At 40.6% G+C, this 19,925-nt stretch overlaps 1 protein-coding gene across 2 annotated transcripts; it reads right to left on the bottom strand.

Moving 5' to 3' along the window:
* Positions 1-4,934: 4,934 nt before the first annotated feature.
* LOC133869895 (uncharacterized protein At4g04980-like) lies at positions 4,935-15,379 on the bottom strand. 2 transcript variants are annotated; one of them, XM_062306989.1, is made up of 9 exons: positions 15,196-15,379; positions 14,536-14,727; positions 14,320-14,415; positions 14,089-14,215; positions 12,830-13,784; positions 7,184-7,349; positions 5,795-5,959; positions 5,535-5,687; positions 4,935-5,342 (listed from the first exon to the last, which is right to left on the bottom strand). In XM_062306989.1, exons 1-9 carry the CDS (start codon positions 15,262-15,264, stop codon positions 5,139-5,141), a joined length of 2,127 nt encoding a protein of 708 aa, XP_062162973.1. In that variant the 5' UTR covers positions 15,265-15,379; the 3' UTR covers positions 4,935-5,138. The 2 variants fall into 2 exon arrangements, with proteins under 2 accessions (XP_062162973.1, XP_062162974.1); XM_062306990.1 differs by having other exon boundaries at positions 5,232-5,370.
* Positions 15,380-19,925: the final 4,546 nt, after the last annotated feature.

The following is a 19,925-nucleotide window of genomic DNA, read 5'->3' as shown; positions in this document are numbered from 1 at the left end:
ATTCATCTGAATGAATAGATATATGGTCCCTAACATTACTCTAACCTCAGCCTATATAGTTTCTACGTCTTAAAGGACAAGTTCGTTGTTTGGTATTTATAGGCGTATTTGAGTTGTGTCAAACGTGGGATAATATTGCTTTCAAATATGTCTCATAGGATAAGTTCATTGTGTGGTATTTAATTAATTTACGAATAATGTAGTGGTCCCTCCTATTTTTTTCTGAAGGAAATGTCTATTAATCGGAATGAATAAATGGTCCCTAACATTATTCAAACCTCAGTCCATATAGTTTCTGTCTTATAGGACAAGTTCATTGTGTGGTATTTATAGGCGTATTTGGGTTGCGTCAAATGTAGGATAATATTGCTTTCAAATGAGCTGTATCAGTTTCTATGTCTCATAGGATAAGTTCATTGTGTGGTATTTAATTTAAGAATAATGTAGAGGTCCCTCCTGTTTTTTTCTCAAGGAAATGTCTATTCATCGGAATGAATAGATGGTCCCTAACATTATTCAGACCTTAGTCCATATAGTTTCTATGTCTTATAGGACAAGTTCATTGTGAGGTATTTATAGGCGTATTTGGGTTGTGTCAAATGTGGGATAATATTGCTTTCAAAGAAGCTGTATCAGTTTCTATGTCTCATATGATAAGTTCATTGTTTGGTATTTAATTTATGAATAATGCAGTGGTCCCTCTGTTTTTCTTTTCTTTTTTCTTTTTTCTTTTTTGAAGGAGATTAGTATTCATCCGTATGAATAGATATATAGTTCCCTATCATTATTCTCGCCTCATGTATAGCTTTCTATGTCTCATAGGATAAGTTCGCTTTGTGGTATTTAATTATGATCGAGTAATGCAGTGTGAAAATATAAACTAGACTCTAAACAACACTTAGAAGGGGGGTTGAATAAGTGTATGCCAATATAATGTGGAATTAAAAATATAATCAACCACAAATAAACAATTACCAAAATATGAAAAGTAATAAAGCAATTGACACAGATATTTGGTGACGAAGTGGAAACTCTTTGAATTCAAAGGGAAAAACCAATCCAAGTTAGCCAAACCAGGAGATCAATCCAATAACAAAGAATCCGCGAATTACAAGATGTTAATACTCACAAAACCTTTGCAGTCGTCACTTATGAATTATAACAAGTGACCTACTCGTCTACTTCTCACCTATAACCTCTGGAGAGTTCTTCTTTTTGATCTCCTTAACCGGAACTTCGGTTGGTTTCAATTGTTCAAGGTTGATAGTTAAATAATAACCAAAATTCTAAGAGAAATTTAACATCAATAGTCCAGGTTTAACACCCTCTCTTAGCACACTGAATTCTAGAGTAGAATCCTTTATAAATTCGAGCTTGGAAGTCCCTTTAAAATTAGGCTTGGCAATTCGGGTTCACGAGTGGGGTTTGTGTTAACCCGACCAACCCGATTTCGCAAATGGGTCCAACATGAACCCGACCCGATTATTAATCGGGTTGGAACATATGACCCGAACACGACCCGATTGTAAACCGAGTAACCCGAACACAACCCTGATAAACACGATTACCAGAAGAGAAGCAATTCAAGCAACCCAATCAGTAGCTCAACCGGAAAACAAGAGAACTCAAAAAAAAAATTCCCATTCGGCCATTATGAGGAATAGCCCAAGGAAATTTCTAAGCAAAACAATAACAAAAATCCCTTCAACCCATTTGGTTCCCCAACCGAAAACAAGAAGAAAAAACCCAAAAAATCTGCTAGAACAAGGGTACATCTTCAAGCTTCAACAGTTCAACCCAATGAACCCACACGGCTCAATCAAAACTTATCAATCCAAAAATACTCAAAATAATATTAATAATGGAAACACAAGAAATTATAGGAATTACATTTGAGGAAAATCCAACGAAGAATCGCTGGACAATACTTCCTCTGACTTCACCTAGCGATTATTCACCGGAAATCGCATCCTTCGGCGATCATGGAAGATCGGGTCTCTCTCTGGGTTTGATGGGTCGTTCGGGCCTCCCACTGCTTGACGGGTCTTTCGGATTCATCAGGTCACTTGAATCTCCTCTCGATCTCTCCCTATCTGTGTTTCTCTCACCATCTCTCTTTTTCTGTTTCAGATGGGAGAAAGAAGAACACAAGAGTAAGGAAGAAAAAGAAAATCAGAAAAGAGAGGTGGAGGATTCTCTCTCTTTTCTATGCTCTGTGTTTGAACAAGAAGGAAGAACTAAGAAGAGAAAAAAATAAACAAAAGGAGAAGAGGGTGAACCGTGATCGTGAGGCATGATTGTTGTGAATGATTTTTTTTTTTTTAAACCGGGTTATAATCGTGTTAGCGGGTCAACCCGCAGGTTGAATTACCAAACACGATTATAATCGGGTTGACCCAATTATAACAAACCCAAACTCGATTTTTTCGTGTCGTGCTTGTGCCGAGTTCGCGGGTCGTGTCAAAAATTGCCAAGCCTACTTTAAATAGACCTCTGAAGAAAACCCAATTCGAGTTGGAATAGGATTTTAGAAAAATTCGCCCAGATTTTCGATTCTATATTGTAGGGAGATTTTGGCATAGTAAACTTCCGAATTAGGGAAAACTTATTTCAGAGATAATTGTTCCTTTTTTTGTTAGCTTTCTAATACCACTAATTACACTGCAATCTGATACATGAACCGAAATTTATGGTTACAATACGGAGACATGCTCAATCTGAAATTAACAAATCTGATTTTAACTCCATTTAATGAAATTCCAATTTGCTCATTTCCTTGATTTAGGCTTAACCACACCTTCTAGGTCTTCCAATTTGAGTTGGATTCAGTCTTGGATAAAATTCTTCATCGACTTAACCAGTAAACTAAAACTTACAACCAAATAAGTTTTGACACTAAATTTGTCAATACTAAAAACCTAACACAGTGGTCTCCTCCGTGTTTTCTTTTTTTTTTTTTTTTTTTTTTTCTGAAGGAAATTTATATTCATCCGTATGAATGGATAGTTCCCTATCATTATTCTAGCCTAGCCTCATGTATCGGTTTCTATGTCTCATAGGATAAGTTTGCTATGTGGTATTTAATTATGATCGAGTAATGAAGCAGTGGTCCCTCAGTTTTTTCCTGAAGGAAATTTATATTCATCCGTATGAATAGGTAGTTCCCTATCATTATTCTAGCCTCATGTATCAGTTTCTATGTCTCATGAGATAAGTTCATTGTGTGGTATTTAATTATGGATCGAGTAATGCAGTGGTCCCTTTAGTTTTTATTTTTGAAGGAAATCTCTACTCATCCGGATGAATAGATAGTTCCCTATCACTATTCCAGCCTCATATATGTATCGTTTTCTATCCCTATCACTTTTTCTCTTGTGGTTCAATGGATTTTCTGGAAGATATATTTGGGTTATCTATTGAGCATTCCTGGTTTTTGTGTCAATGCCAAAATGAACTGTAAAATTTTATTTCATATATAGAACAAAAAAATGAAAAAAAAAAAAAAAAAAAAAAAAAAATTGTTTAGACATTGAGTTTTCTCTCCCATCTTACTTTGATTAATGCTTCATTAATTACTTTGTTTCTCCTTAATTGAAATAAATCAATTATAATAACTATTTCACAGCGTTGGTGAGCTTCAAGTTTTCAATGCAACAAGAAAATGGTTAAATATTTGTTTGTCTCTGAGTTTTAACAACCTTATTTTTTAGTCCTTGAGTTTCAATTCCCATCACCGATGGTACTTCAATTTTGGGAAAAGACTAAATTAGTACCTTACTCAAGTTTTCCATCCAGAAACTAATGGTCCGCCACGTGTCAAGCTCTGAGGTTAACACGTGGCACTATATAAAAAAATTAAAAATTAAAAAATTAATTAAAAAAATATTGAAAAAAAAAAACAAGGGGGTGGCTCTGCCACCCTCTTGCCCATGGGAGGTGGTTCGGCCACCCCTTGACAAAAAAAAAATAATAATTTCAAGATCGATTTTAGTTCTTGGGGGTCGAGCCACCACCAGGCCGGCCTGATCTTGAACCCGGTCCTTCAACTCTTTGTCCACTTCATCCACTACAACTACTCCCACTAAATAATTAACTACCGTTGGGGCTGGGCGTCCATAAAGTGCTTGGAAGGGAGTACGTGGTTCCCAACGACTGATGAAAAGTCGTATTATACTAGTACTCCGCCCATAGTAATTGTTGGGCCCATATCTTGGGGTGTTGACTACAAAGACAACAGAGGTATTGTTCGAGGCAACGATTTACCACCTCTGTTTGACCATCGGACTGTGGGTGGTATGCGGAGCTCATCTTCAACTGAGTCCCCTGTAACGTGAAAAATTCCTTCCAAAAAGTGCTCAAGAAAATGGGATCACGATCACTTACCATTGCTGTAGGCATTCCATGAAGACGGACCACGTTGGCGATAAAAACTTCAGCAACTTTGTTTGCTGTATAAGGATGAGCTAATGCTATGAAATGAGCATATTTGGTAAGAAGGTCAATTACGACCATGACTGTGGTTTTTCCTGTTGAAGGCGGTAATCCGTCTACAAAATCAAGAGAAATTTCCTCCCATACCTGAGATGGCACTGGTAGGGGCTATAGAAGGCTGGCTGGGGAGCGAGTTTCACTTTTATTTCGCTGACATGTGTCACAAGTTTCACTTTTTTATTTTTGTCAAGGGGTGGCCGAACCACCCCATGGGGGTGGTTTGGCCAACCTAGACCGGCCAAGGGGGTGGCTCCCCTTGGCCAAAATGGGGGTGGCCGGCCACCCCCATGGTGGGCAAGAACCACCCCCTTTTTTTATTTTTTCAATTTTTTTAATTTTTTAATATTTTTTTTTTAATATTATTATTTTTTTTATATAGTGCCACGTGTCAACATCTGAGATTAACACGTGGTGCGTCGTCAGTTTTTGAACAAAAAACTCGATTGAAGTACCAATTTGATCTTTTTTTCAAAATTATTTTATGTATTTTAACAAAACATATATTGTAGGATTTACATGGCCGGCACACAGATGCCAGCCTTCAGCACGAACATCGTTTCGACAGATATCTCACAAAATATGTAAAGTATATGTCTGGAATATATTATTGTGTGGTTTTTGAAGTGGCCACGAAAGTAGAAAATAAGTCACTGGTGGTGAGGATCATTCTCTATTTCATGAGCCAATTCTCTTGTCAGCTTGTCAGCTCGATCATCGTGTCCACCAGCAAAAGTATAGACCCGAAATGCAAATTGGAAAGCCCTCCACAGCAATTTGGCACATCCCTTTGTTCGTGCGTCACTTTTCGGTCCTGGTTCTTTATTCTCTGATGCCTTTGCTTCCCTCCTCTCCTGGATTATATCCATAAAACCTCAATCACTACAAAAAAAACACACGGCAATTCGTGTTTTTTGGAACAGTAAACAACACAAATTTGAATTCTCTACTCTATATTTAGCGTTGTTTAGCAAGCAACGTAATAGAAACAACGAGAACCAAATAACGTCGTATTTTTGGGCATTTTAATATTCTGATTGAACTACCTTTAGAGCCAACTCCATGCAGCTTGAGGAAACATCTACAATTGCTTCTTTGATTCTTACAAGGATATGGAAGTCGAAATCAATATTGTGACTCTGAAATTTCTTGGACTCTTCATCTTTGGTTCGTTCTATTGCGTCCACTTCTCCTTTGATCTGAAGATTAGATTTTTTTTTTTCTTTTGGTTGGTTATGAATTTGACTCATTTGAGTAGAGAAGAGATAACATTACAAAGGAGTGTGACTCTGAAAACCGAAATTACCTTAGTGAAGTAGCATTCAACTTTGTCAAGCAGCTTACCCAAGGGAGCCACTATCTTCCAACTATGCAGTTCAGTGACTATGGCATCCAACTTTGAGTAGAGGGCTGCTGCTGTCCTTAACGTTTCCAACTTCTTTACAGGGAAGCCTTCGAACCTTCCTAACACCTACAGCTTGAAGTATTGCATCTCATGATCATAAGTAACAGCGGGGACATTAGTGGGTACTGTACCAGTGGATTTAGAGTGTGTTTGACACAGTAATTTTGCAGATTTAAAGTGCAATCTTAAACTAAATTGCAAAAAACGTATCGTTTGAAAGTGCGTTTTTTAACAGTTGCGGATCTAAAAGTGTAGAAAAATATTTGTTTTCAAATCGTAGGTAAAAAAATGTGTTTTTAAAAGGGAAAATATCATTTTAGCTCCTCAATTTACCACCCGTTGTGCGTTTAGCCCCACAAACTGCCAACACTCCAACTCCGGCCTACCAAACTACCAAAACCTTTGAAAAATGCCCAATTTAGCAAAATATCTCCATATTACCCCTGCCACGTGTCATTTTTCAATTAAAAACTAAAAAAACTAATTTTTTTTTTTTAAAAAAAAAATAGAAAATATGGGGTTTTGGGGTGGCTGCTGAGCCACCTCCTTGGTGAGGGGGGTGGCCGCACGCCACCCCTAGGGCTCAATGGGTGGCGCACAGCCACTCTCGGCCACTGGGGGTAGCCGGGCGGCCACACCCGACCCCAAGGGTGGCCACGCGCCACCCCCCGAGCCAAAGGTGTGGCTTTCAGGCCACCTTGAAATCCATTTCGGGTGGCCCAAAAGCCACCCCAAGGGGGTCTAGGGGTGGAGCGCGGCCACCCCCAGGGGTCGGGGTGGCCTGTGAGCCACCCCCCGACCACTGGGATGGTCGAGGCCACCCTATTTTCCTTATTTTTTTTTTAAAAAAAAAAATTAAGTTTTTTTTAGTTTACTTTTTTATTTTTTTTTAGGTTTTAGTTTTTTTTTTAAAAAAATATTTTTTAATTAAAAAATGACACGTGGCAGGGGTAATATGGGGAATATTTCGCCAAATGATGTATTTTTTAAAGGTTTTGGTAATTTGGGGGGCGGGAGTCGGAGTATTGGCAGTTTCTGGAGCTAAACGCAAAACGAGTAGTAATTTGGGGGGCTAAACTGTAATTTTTCCTTTTTAAAATGTAAGATTTTAAAGGCTAAACTGTGACATTTTTAAAAGCTAAACTTCGATTTTATCAAAAGCTTAAAAGTGTTTTAAAAATCGCTTTATCAAGTCACATGTTTAAAAATAGCTATTTTTAAATCATATTTTTTAAAGTCACAAATTCAAACAGACTCTTAAATGAAGAAGCTCGATCATATTATAGTGACCTGTGATTCATCAGTTAAATGCTCAAGAATGGATTCAATGGTTTTGTGGAATTTGATCAGCTCAGCCATGTCCTTTGTTTGGAAAGTATTAATGGTAAGCTTCAGGTCCGTTATTGATTTTGCATACTTTTGAACATCTTCTTCAATTTGTTGGAAGTATGCTGATCTGAAAAATAACAATGGATAATATAGTAGGTTACAATAGCAATTTGTTTGCCCTCGTTAAAATAACAATTAGACTATTAAATATTAACCAAGATCCTACAGATACGAAGGTTGCAGCTCACCATGCTGCAACCTTCCTTCCAAGGCAACCAACAACTCACAGTATGCCTTACAGAGATCCCTCCAATCAAGCATTTGTCAAGGATACCACAGATCATGGAAAACCTTCCATACATGCAGAGATGTCGACAATCAATGACTCATTAAGACCATCGCAAATCATGCAATCAAACCATATCAAGCGAGACCTCACTATTGGCAAGCAACCACACAAGGAAAGTATATAGAGCAATCAACTATGCAGGAAAGGCAATTCGTACATTGCAGACATGCAGTCAATCCTCTAGATTAGGAAAGTTGCTATTCATTGTCATTTTCCATGTAAACTCAGTGTGTATATATAGACATGTAAACTACAGAGAAATATCATTGAGACTTTCATTCTCTTGTGCAATATTCTTTCATGGTATCATAGCTTTAAACCAAGCTAACACTTGTCTCGATCCTTTAGCATCTTGTTATCACAATTTTTTTTTCCCCCCACACCCTCCATGGCCTCTTCCACCAACACTGATTCCCTCGACCCTGCCACTCCCCCACCATCAACCCCTGTCTCCCCACCAAACTCTACACCACCCACTTTCACATTTCCAAATGTTACCACTTTTGTCTATGTCAAACTGGATGGGCCCAATTACCACATGTGGCTCAGCTAGTTTCTCTCAATCCTACGCCTCCATGATCTCATGGGAATTATCAACGGTTCCGAATCATGCCCCTCTCAGGTTCTCCTTGATGATCAAGGGAATGTGACGCTCACGGTCAACCCTGCCTTCTCCACTTCGACAAAGAAGGATCAAAGTATTTTGAGTTGGATTAATGCCACTCTCACCAAGAAGGTTCTTTCCATGGTCTATGGCCTCAATACCTCTCGTGAGGTCTGGGCATACCTTGCCACCAAATTTGCCTCGCAACCTCGATCTCAGATTGCCCATCTCAAGCGTCAACTCTAGCACCTTCACCAGGGCTCCAAGTCGTGCTCTGACTACCTTCAAGCTACCAAGCTCTTGGCCAACCAACTTGCCATTGTAGGCAAACCAGTTGATGAAGACGATCTGATCTCATATGTGATTAGTGGCCTCAATGCGTCCTATGGACGATTTATCACCTCAATCTCAGTTGCTGCACGCAACAATTCCATGTCATTTGAGGACTTTCAGGCTGAATTGCTCTCTCACAAGCTTTTTTTGGAGAATCAGAACAACTCCATTCCTCCCGGTAACACTTCTTTTGCTATGTTCTCTAACAAAAAGCACTCCTCTCTTACTTTCCACAGGAAGTCACGTGGATCCTTCTCCAATACACAAAGGAGGGATGCCCGTCCCCCACACCAGCAGCCCCGGCAGTATGCTCCACCAAGAACTGCTTCTGCAGGAACATCCCAATCCGACTCTCCTGCTCCAAGGGCTGCCTACCAGATTTGTGGCAAACAAAGCCACCAGACTGCTATCACTGCATGAACTACGCCTTTCAGGGCTATCATCCACCATCTCAGTTGGCTGCCATGGTTGCTCAGAATAACACCCTAGCTGAAGACGACTAGTATGCTGACAGTGGGGCAAATGCCCACATCACTGCTGATTTGGAAAAACTCTCTATTCAGCAGGCCTTCCATGGACAAGACACGGTCGCAGTGGGTAATGGATCTGGTCTCCATTTCAGAACACAGGTTCCACCTGTCTTCGTACACCTCACTCCAAATTCCTTCTCACCCGTGTTCTTCACTATCCTAATGTTGCTGCCAATTTACTTTCAATTAATCGTTTTTGTCTTGATAATGATTGTTTCTTTATACTAACTGGCACTCATTTCCTTATCAAGGCAAACCTGACGGGCCAAACCATCCTTGAAGGCCCAAGCGTCAATGGCCTCTATCTAATAAATCCGCAACACTGTTCTCCTAATAAAGCTAGTATCTGCGTCGCCTTGCTTGGTGTGTCTGCCTCCTTTGATACATAGCATGCTCGATTGGGCCACGCAGCATCTGATGTGGTTTCTTGTGTCCTTCGTACCACTCATCTACCAGTTTCATCCCGTCCGAATAAAAATTCAGTTTGTGAATTCTGTCAGTATGGAAAATCCTAGCAGCTGCCATTTGCTCATTCTTCTCGGGTTACAACAACCCATTTGGAGTTAGTACATTCAGATGTCTGGACGTCCCCATTCGTGTCTCTTGGTGGTTGTCGCTACTATGTCGTTTTTATTGATGATTTTAGTCGCTTTTGTTGGGTTTATCCCCTAGCTCAAAAATCAAATGTCTTCATTTCCTTTGTCAAATTTAAAGCTCTTGTTGAGAATCAGATTTGTACTCAAATAAAACAGTTTCAATCTGATAATGGAGGCGAGTTTGTTTCAAAAACATTTTCTGATTTCTTTGCACTGCATGGAATATTACATCGACGAACTTGTCCCCATACTGCCCAACAAAATGGCTTAGCTGAACGTAAACACCGTCACCTAATGGAAATGGGATTATCACTCCTTGCTCAATCTCATCTCCCTAATTTGTTTTGGGTTGATGCCTTTTTACACTCTGCCTATATTATCAACCGGCTGCCCATACCCTTGCTGTCTAATGAATCCCCACTCTCCAACCTCTTTCAGCGCTCACCCAACTACTCACTATTTCGTGTCTTCGGTTGTGCTGCATATCCCCTACTTCGTCCATACCATCCCCATAAACTTGCATTTAAAAGAAAGCAATGTGTGCTCATTGGTTTCAGCCCCCACCATAAGGGCTATCGATGCCTTGATCCGGTTACTCATCGTGTTTACCTTTCCCGGAATGTGGTTTTTGATGAACTGTTGTTTCCAGCCCAATTTCGATCTCTTCTTCCTCCTCCCAGGATTCCAGCACCTGAGACACCACCCATTGTCATCTAGCTGCCCGACAACTTCATCCCACATTCTGCCCCTCATAATCCAGCTACATCCCCTCCTTTTCCACTGGCTTTTCCAACACAATCTGTGTCCTCTCCTACTCGGAGTCTTGCCTCCTCTCCAGTTTCTCCTCCTTCCCCTGCTAGTTCTGATTCTGGAGACCCTAACACATTATGTTGCTTCTGTTTCTTCTTTGCAGGTGGTTCCAGCAACTACATCACCCCAAGCTGCCCCATCCCTCCCAGCCTCTCATCAGATGGTCACCCGCTCAAAGACAAGCTCCCTCCGGCCCAAGAGCTACGCTGATTTCCAGCTTTTTTACTCCACTTGCCACCCCCTACGGGCCTTGCACAGCACCCTTGTGTCAGAACCAACCTGCTTCTCCGAAGCTTCCAAGTCCCCAGAATGGCGTGATGCCATGAATCAGGAGTTCGATGCTCTCCTGTCTCAAAATACATGGTCTTTCTGCCCTCTCCCAGTTGGTCGTCATGCAGTCCAGAATAAGTGGATCTACAAGCTCAAGCAAAATTCGGATGGTTCCATCAAGCGTTATAAAGCGCGTCTTGTAGCTAAAGGCTTTGATCAGCGCTGTGGACTTGATTACACAGAGACCTTCAGCCCTGTGATCAAGCCAGCCACTGTCCGGGTTGTCCTTGCCATTGCTGTCCACTTCAACTGGTCCGTTCAACAATTGGACATCTCCAACGCTTCCTTCATGGCTAGTTGCAAGAAGATGTCTATATGACTCAACCTCAAGGATTTGCCCATCCAGAGTTTCCTAACCACAAGTGCAAGCTCCACAAAGCCATTTATGGCCTTAAGCAAGCACCTCGTGCTTGGTTCAACTGTCTTTCCGATTCACTTTTAGAATTTGGGTTTACTCAGTTGCTAGTTCATACCTCATTGTTCCTCTTTCATCAAGGAGCTGTTCATTTGTTTCTCCTTATATATGTTGACGATATTTTGATTACAGGAACTCATAGCAGTGTCATTGTCACTCTCCTTGCCAAGCTGCAGACAGATTTTGCGCTGAAAGACCTCGGTGAGCTGAGCTACTTCCTTGGTATCCAGGTGCAACGTACAGCCAAATCCCTTCACCTACGGTAGTCTAAATACATTTTAGACTTACTACATAGAGCCCAGATGGTTGGTGCTAAATCCTCTCGCTCTCCCTGCGTCACAGGATCCAAATTATCCTCCTTGGATGGCACTCCACTTGAGGATGTCACTGAATACCGACATCTTGTTGGAGGCCTACAATATTGCACCCTCACCCGCCCTGAAATCACCTATTCAGTCAACCAGCTCTGTCAACATCTCCACTCGCCTACATCAACTCATTGGACAGCCCTCAAACGTGTTCTCCGGTATCTGAAAGGCTCAGTCGACCATGGCCTCTTCTACACTTCAGGTCCTCTTACTTTACAAGCCTACTGTGACTCCGATTGGGTCGATGATCCTGATGATCGCCTGTCCACCACTGGCTTTGGTGTTTTCCTTGGCCCTTGTCTCATTTCCTAGTGTGCTAAGAAGCAGCTTGTTGTGGCTCGCTCAAGCACGGAAGTCGAATACCGGGCTATGGCTATGGCTACCACTGAACTATATTGGCTTCGCATATTACTCAAAGACCTTCATCTTCCCCTCACCACGCCTCCCATTATTCTGTGTGACAATCTTGGTGCCATGGCTCTTGCCTCTAACCCTATCTATCATGCTAGGACTAAGCATATAGAGGTTGATTACCATTTCATTAGGGAAAAGGGCTTGAACAAAGACATCAGCCTTGGATTTATCTCCACCTATGACCAACCAGCCGATATCTTTACTAAGGGACTGGCTTCCTCCTGATTTCAACTCCTTCGCAACAAGCTCATGGTTTGTCCCCCTCCCATTCGCTTGAGAGCGGATGTTAACCAAAATCCTACAAATACAAAGGTTGCAGCTCACCATGCTGCAACCTTCCTTCCAAGGCAACCAACAGCTCATAGTATGCCTTACAGAGAACCCTCCAATCAAGCATTAATTTGTCAAGGATACCACAGATCAAGGAAAACCTTCCATACATGCAGAGATGTCGACAATCAATGACTCATTAAGACCATCGCAAATCATGCAATCAAACCATATCAAGCGAGACCTCACTATTGGCAAGCAACCACACAAGGAAAGTATATACAGCAATCAACTATGCAGCAAAGGCAATTCGTACATTGCAGACATGCAGTCAATCCTCTAGATTAGGAAAGTTGCTATTCATTGTCATTTTCCATGTAAACTCAGTGTGTGTATATAGACATGTAAACTACAGAGAAATATCGTTGAGACTTTCATTCTCTTGTGCAATATTCTTTCATTAAATTCACCATTCTTATAAACTTGTGCTTTTTGGATAAGTGATGATTTAATATGGTATCAGAATCTAAAGCGTTAGATCTCACTTACAGAGATTTTCTATTGTTAGAGGCTCTTCAAAAGGCATACCTTTTTGTCATCTCTGCTAGAGCATCAGCCAGTCCTTGTTTTCCACCAGCACTGCAGGCACCAATCGCACTCTTTCTCCCGTTACATGATTTACCGTCAAGATTAGATCCTTCCACTTTCCCCCTAAGAACCCGGTACAAATTACCCATTTGGGATGACCTCTTCAATTTAGTAGTTGCTTTTTTGGGGCGCAAGGATTTTGCTCCAACAAGTGGAGGAGGTGGTGGAAATGCAGCTCCATTTGCAAGTGGCATGGGTAATGGTGATGGCACTGATCCTTTCAGAGGCATCATGGGCGGCGGTGGCGGTGGTGCTACTCCTTTAGATGGCATCATGGGCGGCGGAGGAGGCGGTGCTACTCCTTTAGAAGGCATCATGGGCGGCGGAGGAGGTGGAGCTGCTTTTATTGTTTGTGATGCCATGGGTGGTAGTGGTGGCGGTGGTGGCGGAGGAGGGTATAGTCTGGTTGGTACAGCATTTGATGGAAGTTCTGGTCTATCTCTGGTTTCATGATTGGCAGTTGTCAATCCAAAATTGCTCTTTTCTTCCACCCGTGTCATTGGTTCATCAACCTTTTTGTTTACACTCAAAGCGCTGGAATCACAGCCTCCTACACTTGATAATGTGTTGAGTGAGAGGCGCTTTGCATCAACTTGGTTCAGTTTTCCCACTGCTCGAACTCTGAGAGACCAGAGAATAGGTGGGTTATAGGAAATGTTTGCTTTCTCTCCAGATTTCGTATAAGCAGTGGATGATTGATCTGAAAGTACTGAGGTCGGGGTGACTGGAGAAGCTGGAGAATGACAGCAGGAGGTGTTGTTGTCTGAATAGGACTCCAGCAAGATTTTATCAAATGCGTTACTATTGTCCTTTTTCTGGTCATCTTCATCCATGATATCGAACCTTTCTCGTGCCATCTTAATCATGCAATCCAGTGCTTCCACGACAAACTCAACTACAACAAGCGAAAAATCAAGGAGGTCAAGTATTTTGGTTTTATTTGGATTACAGAAAATACGAAGAAAACAGAGCAGAATTTAAGAAAACAGAGCAAAATATATTCAGAATATATGATATTTGTCTGACTGAGTTATTCCCTTGTTAGGTTGATTTTATTATGTAATATTTTCTGTTTATTTTTTTATTGTATTTTCTATTTTAAGCCTTACTCAACTATAAATACAAACAGAAATACAGCAACCAGAGGCCAAAGGTAAGAGAATGTTGCCGACTACATCCTATGATAATGTATAACATACCAAGTTCCTCAGGACTGATGTTCTCCTTATATGATGATAAATTATAATTAAATTTGTCCATCCAACCATGATTCAACATCCATGAATCTCCAATAGACTTCAAAGCCCCGACGAAGTAAGCTAGACCCTGCTTGAACATGTCACAGATTAGTAATTAATCAAGGAGTTACATTAATTAGGCGCATACTTCAAGCCAGTTGTTGGTATATATATATATAACTAATGATGAACCTGATCTACAGATACTCCCTTAGTTTCTGACAGTCGATTACTTGGCATAATTTCAGGGTAAAACTTTTGGAGATCTTGCATTGTGCCCATCACCAGCTGTAAGAAGACAAATCGTAGGAATTAGACTAACCAAAATACCAAATGCAGCAAAACTTAAGACAAGAGGTCATAAGTTGCAAAAGAAAAGTTGGGAATGATATATATATATATATATACCTCATTTATGGATGCTGAGCCATCGCATGGAGGTAGATCAATGATGTCCCGAAAGGTCATGATCTTCTTTCGGAGCTCCATCAACAAAATCAAGTTGCTGCAGGTATAACCAAATCTGCTACCTATTGTCATGCCTTGCTCTTCCTTCGGATTCTTGGATAGCTTCTTGGGTTTCTCATAGCGTTTCATTGCCTGCAGCAGTACTCTTTTTCGTGTCAAAGAATATTGCTATAATCGAATTCCGTTTGCTGACTTAAAATTAAAATTATGCTTAGTTTTTTATTAATCACTCACACCTATAAATAATTGAATTACAAAGACATAGAATCGGAGATGAATAATCACTCTTTGTGTTACATTGCATGTTTTCTAACAAATTAGAAATGGATCGATCCGACGTATTTTCGGAACACCTTCGTGACGAATTGTCTGAGAAACTTGCTTTCGTTTCATAAAATGGCAAGTGAATATTTTTCTGAGAGGATCAATATTATATAGGACCTTTGAAACTGATCACATGGAATTTCATTTCACCTTCTATGTAAACAGGTGGGTAATAGGCCATGATAATCAAGACAGCACCATATATAGATACGTACAAAGAAGAAACAGGTGATCGATCGAAGCAGGAAAAAAAAAAAAAAAAAAAAAGATTATTACCTGATCAAATCCATATGGCTTGCGAGGAAACAGCGATGGTGTCAAACCGCAGCAGCTCCCTGTAGCCATGGCGTATGACTAAAACCAAGTCCTATAAAGTCTTGAATGATGATGTTGATGATGACGAAAGACCATAAAACTTGTTTTACCGTTCTGGTGATCAGATGACTCCAATAGGGTTTAACTAATATGGAAATATACAAGACAATATTAATTAGTCTAAGCTTAATTTGTGAAGAAAACAATTAATTAATTAATAGAAATCCAAGTGAATTTGCGTGTGATCAAAGGAAAACATTACGTGCGTAGCACTCGGGCTGAGTGGACAGGCACTATTTGGAACTTCTCCGGAAAGAGAGTCAAGGAGAGGAAGAAGAAAGACATGGTCTTTTTATGGAGGAACAACCCCGCGTTAAGAGGTTGCTGTGGTGTAGGCTGTAGCTATAGTTCGTTTGAGTCATTCTTGGTCGAGTGATTTTGGTTTAGGGTGCACCATGAACGGCTAACTAATCCACCCTTTAATTATAACTTATAGCAAGGGATGCTAGGTTGGATGGTTCCATGATCCTCTCCATTTCGATCGAGTAGACAGCTTTTCAGTTGGAGTATGATTAGGTGGTTGTTTTCAACAAAAATTGCCAATTTGGCTATAATTTCCTAAATTTATCTATGCTATAGTTTAGAATTGAACTAATTAAACACGTGTTCTTCTATTATGCTAAAGAAGTTGCTAAGGGAAAAATATAAAAAGGCCGCCCGGTCTAACAATCGATTTTAGAATAGCTCTTTGAATATTCAAATATGCTAATGTAACCCATTAAACTACCAAAGTGTGTCAAAAATGTCACTTTTGTCGAAATATTCCTATAATACCCATATTCTCTTAAAAACTAACAAAAAAAAAATAAAAGGTTTTTTTTTTAATTTAAAAAAAAATGGATAAATTCAAAATCAATGCATATAGTTGGCATACATTACTAATCGCTCATTGCAGAATAAAAAATAATTTAAAAGTCTTCAAGGTAAGCAAATAATAACAATTTAGTCATTGTAGTAAAATTCCATCAAAATACTTGACGAATTCTGTTAGTGTAACGTCGACACCAATAAAATGATGACATGTGTCACTCTTACAAAAAAACTATCAATATATTAAAAATATATATTTATAAAACTAAATCTCTCCCGGCAGTCAAATTCCGTCAACTTGACTGATTCCGTTTGTGTGCCATGTTAGCATCAATAAAACAACAACATGTATCACTATATATATATATAAAAGGGGTGGCTCGGCAGCCACCCCCACCCCTTTTCTTCTTGTATTTTTTTTTTAAAATTAAAAATTAAAAAAATAAATAAATTGTCAAGTTTTTAATTTGTTAAACTTTTTAGTTTTATATTAATAGTTTTTTAAAATTTCTTTATTTTTTATTTTTACAAAAAAAAAATGTTATTTATTTTAATTTTTAAGAGAATAAAGGTATTATAGTAATATTTTGACAAAAGTGGCCAATTTAGAAAGTTTAATATGTGACATTAAAACACTTAAAATTCAGAAGGCTATTCCAAAATCGGAAGGGCCTTTTTTATATTTTTTCCAAAGAATATCGATATTCTTTCTATGCACCAAGGCGACCACCGACCACGCTTTCTGTAATTGATGAAACAGATAGAGGTTGGGATACTTTTAATTAATAATGGAGGACTGAATCAAAATAGAGAAGTTGAGACGACGAAGCAAAGTTGAATAACTTAGCCATATTCGTAAATCGTAAATATATTTCGATAACAATCATTATTAGGAGGAAAGGGGAAAAAGTGACCGTGGGGGCTGAAAACAAAAGATAAAAAGTTGATTTAGCAACTGAAGGGAGAAAAAAATCTTATCAAATGAGTTACAGAAGCTTTATTTCATTGCAATGGTGGCAAGTCTGAAGGTCCAGAGGACTGTCGCAAGTTGGATCCATCAGTAGAATGGAGGTGGTGGTGGCAGGATTCAGATCCTCTTTGGCGGTTCTAGTCCCCAAAAGAGGTGCTCCCGGTGGCTGAACCACACCATTGCGACTCCGCCACCGCTTATCATCCACTGCCGTATCTCATCTTAAAATATAAATTAAATTATTAAATTATTAACTGTTTATTAGCTTAAGTTTTTAGAAAAAATAGTAATTTATACATGATATCATAACTAAAATTTATGGGTTCAAATTTTATCTCTGTCATTGATCATCTCTCACTTACATCAAATATTCCAGTACTTCTCCAAGTAAAGCCTTGTCATGCTTAACAGGGCTTTAACTGCAACCACAACATATATACATTCTGCTCGAGTTTGCATTTGTTAAGCTGCCCTGATTTTGATAGAACCAATTCTGTTTTACTTTCTGATCCAACTTTCTTGGTTGCTATGGAAGCAACACCACTAGCTGCAGTTCTTTCAGCAATTCTTTTCCGCCGACGAATCAACAGTTCTTCCTGCAAAAACAAGTGATTGAAAAGGACTTGGAAGCATAAACCTCCAAGCTGTGAATTGTATTCATTATATAGAGTTTTACAGTATAGGCTTTACAAGGAAATATACATGGTCGATGATATTTTACAATAAGGGAAAAACTAAATAAGGTGAGAATAAAATGAGAGAGGAAAGAGTACAATGTAGAGAAGGAAAGAAAATAAGATCTGCGTAATATGGTAAGCTAGCTGTTGGGTGATAAGTCAGTATTAGGCCGTGCATGATTCTAGGATCGTGATATAAGGGACGTGCATGATCACAGGGTTGTGATTATGCCTGATTGCTTCTGATTGCCGAATGTGTGGGATTGTGCTGTTGATTGCACAATTCTTGGGCTTCTGCAGGATCCTTGTGATCCTCTGTCTTAACAGCCCCCCGCAAGCTAACGGGAGGGGCAACGATTATTAGCTTGTTGCGTAAAAAATTGAACCGGGCAGCAATAAGACCTTTGGTGAAAATGTCGGCACATTGATCGTGAGTAGAGAGATAGTTTATGGTTATATCTTTATGAAGGACCTTTTCGCGAATGAAGTGGTAATCTACCTCCATATGCTTGGTTCTCACGTGATAGATTGGATTGGAGGCTAAGGCAATAGCTCCCATGTTGTCGCACCAGAGTTGTGGAGGCATTGAGAGAGGCACTTGAAGTTCTTGGAGAAGCATCCGGAGCCAATATAGTTCTGCAGTAGTGATGGCGAGGGAGCGATACTCAGCTTCGGTGCTGGAGCGGGAGACCACTGGCTGTTTCTTGGCCTGCCAAGAGATGAGGCTGGAGCCCAAGAAGATGCCATAGCCCCCCGTGGACCTGCGATCAGAAGGGTCCCCTGCCCAGTCGAAGTCACAGTAAGCATGAAGACGCAAGGGGCCCTTGGTGAATAACAGGTCATGATCGGGAGTGCCCTTGAGGTAGCGGAGGACACGTTTGGCAGCGCTGAGGTGAGCAGTGGTCGGACAATGAAGGAATTGGCAGAGTTGGTTGATGGAGAAGGAGATGTCCGGCCTCGTAAGTGTGCAGTACTGCAGGGCACCTACAATGTGGCGGTAAAGAGAAGCATCAGGGAGGGGGTCCCCATCAGAGGCAGTGAGACGCTTACCGGAGGTGCAAGGTGCTGGATATGGTTTGGCCCCATCCATACGTATGCGCCAGAGCAAATCCACAATGTATTTGGATTGACTGAGATGAAGGTGTTGATGGTTGCGGTGAACATGAACGCCAAGGAAGTAGGAGAGAGTGCCGAGGTCCTTTAGCTTGAAATCTGCTTGCAGGCTTAAGATTAAATCATTAATAACAGAGAGATTATTGCCAGTGACAATAATATCGTCAACATAAACTAAAAGAAAAATGTGCACAGAGGAAGTATGTAATAAAAACAGGGAAGTATCAACCTTGGAGCCGACAAAACCACGTTCAAGGAGAGCCTCTGAGAGGCGTTGGAACCAAGCTCTAGGGGCCTGTTTAAGGCCATAGAGAGACTTGTCCAATTTACAAACATAATTAGGAAAAGAGGAGTTAACAAAACCTTGGGGCTGTTCCATGAAGACAGTCTCAATTAGGACGCCATGTAAGAAGGCATTAGACACGTCGAGTTGTTTGAGAGGCCAGTTGAAAGCAAGAGCAAGCGCAAGGATGAGGCGCACGGTGGCTGGCTTGATGACAGGGCTGAATGTCTCAGTATAGTCAATGCCATCTCTTTGTTGGAAGCCTTTAGCAACGAGTCGGACCTTGAACCTGTCTATAGAGCCATCGGCCTTTTGTTTTAATTTGTAGACCCACTTATTCTTGATGATGGTCCGATGAGGTGGCCGGGGGCACAAAGTCCATGTCCGGTTGTCCATAAGGGCCTGAAATTCGAGGGCCATGGCTGCAAGCCACTCTGGATGGGCAGCAGCCTGGAGATAGGTGGAAGGCTCACGAGGAAGGGTGTTGGCAACAAAGGTTTGGAGAGGATGCTTAGTAGCATTGTAGAGATGAAAGTCAGGGAAGTTTTTGGATTTTAGTGTACCTGTTTGGGAACGAGTGACCCTATGAGAGGTGCGGGGAATAAGGTCCAATGTGGGAGAGGTTTCGGATGAAGGGGCAGGGACATCACCAGCCGCAAGTGCAGCATTGGTGATAGGTACAGCAGGGGTAACACTGGCTGCAGGTGCAACAGGGGCAGCACCGGTTGTAGGATCAGCAGGTTCAACACTGGCAACAGGGGCAGCAGAGGCAGAAAGG

The sequence above is a fragment of the Alnus glutinosa genome, chromosome 5 (assembly GCF_958979055.1).
Source record: "Alnus glutinosa chromosome 5, dhAlnGlut1.1, whole genome shotgun sequence".
NCBI classification, from domain to species: Eukaryota; Viridiplantae; Streptophyta; class Magnoliopsida; order Fagales; family Betulaceae; genus Alnus; species Alnus glutinosa.
The sequence above is the reverse complement of the archived record's forward strand: the minus strand, read 5'-3'. Positions and strand labels throughout refer to the sequence as shown.

Bases quoted from the DNA above. Each gene is read 5' to 3' on its own strand.
- LOC133869895 (XM_062306989.1), bottom strand. From the start codon at position 15,264: ATGGCTACAGGGAGCTGCTGCGGTTTGACACCATCGCTGTTTCCTCGC. The intron at 14,416-14,535 runs GTATATATATAT...GTCTTCTTACAG, and splicing joins GCTCAGCATCCATAAATGAG to CTGGTGATGGGCACAATGCA. The intron at 5,688-5,794 runs GTAATTTCGGTT...TCTAATCTTCAG, and splicing joins TTGAATGCTACTTCACTAAG to ATCAAAGGAGAAGTGGACGC.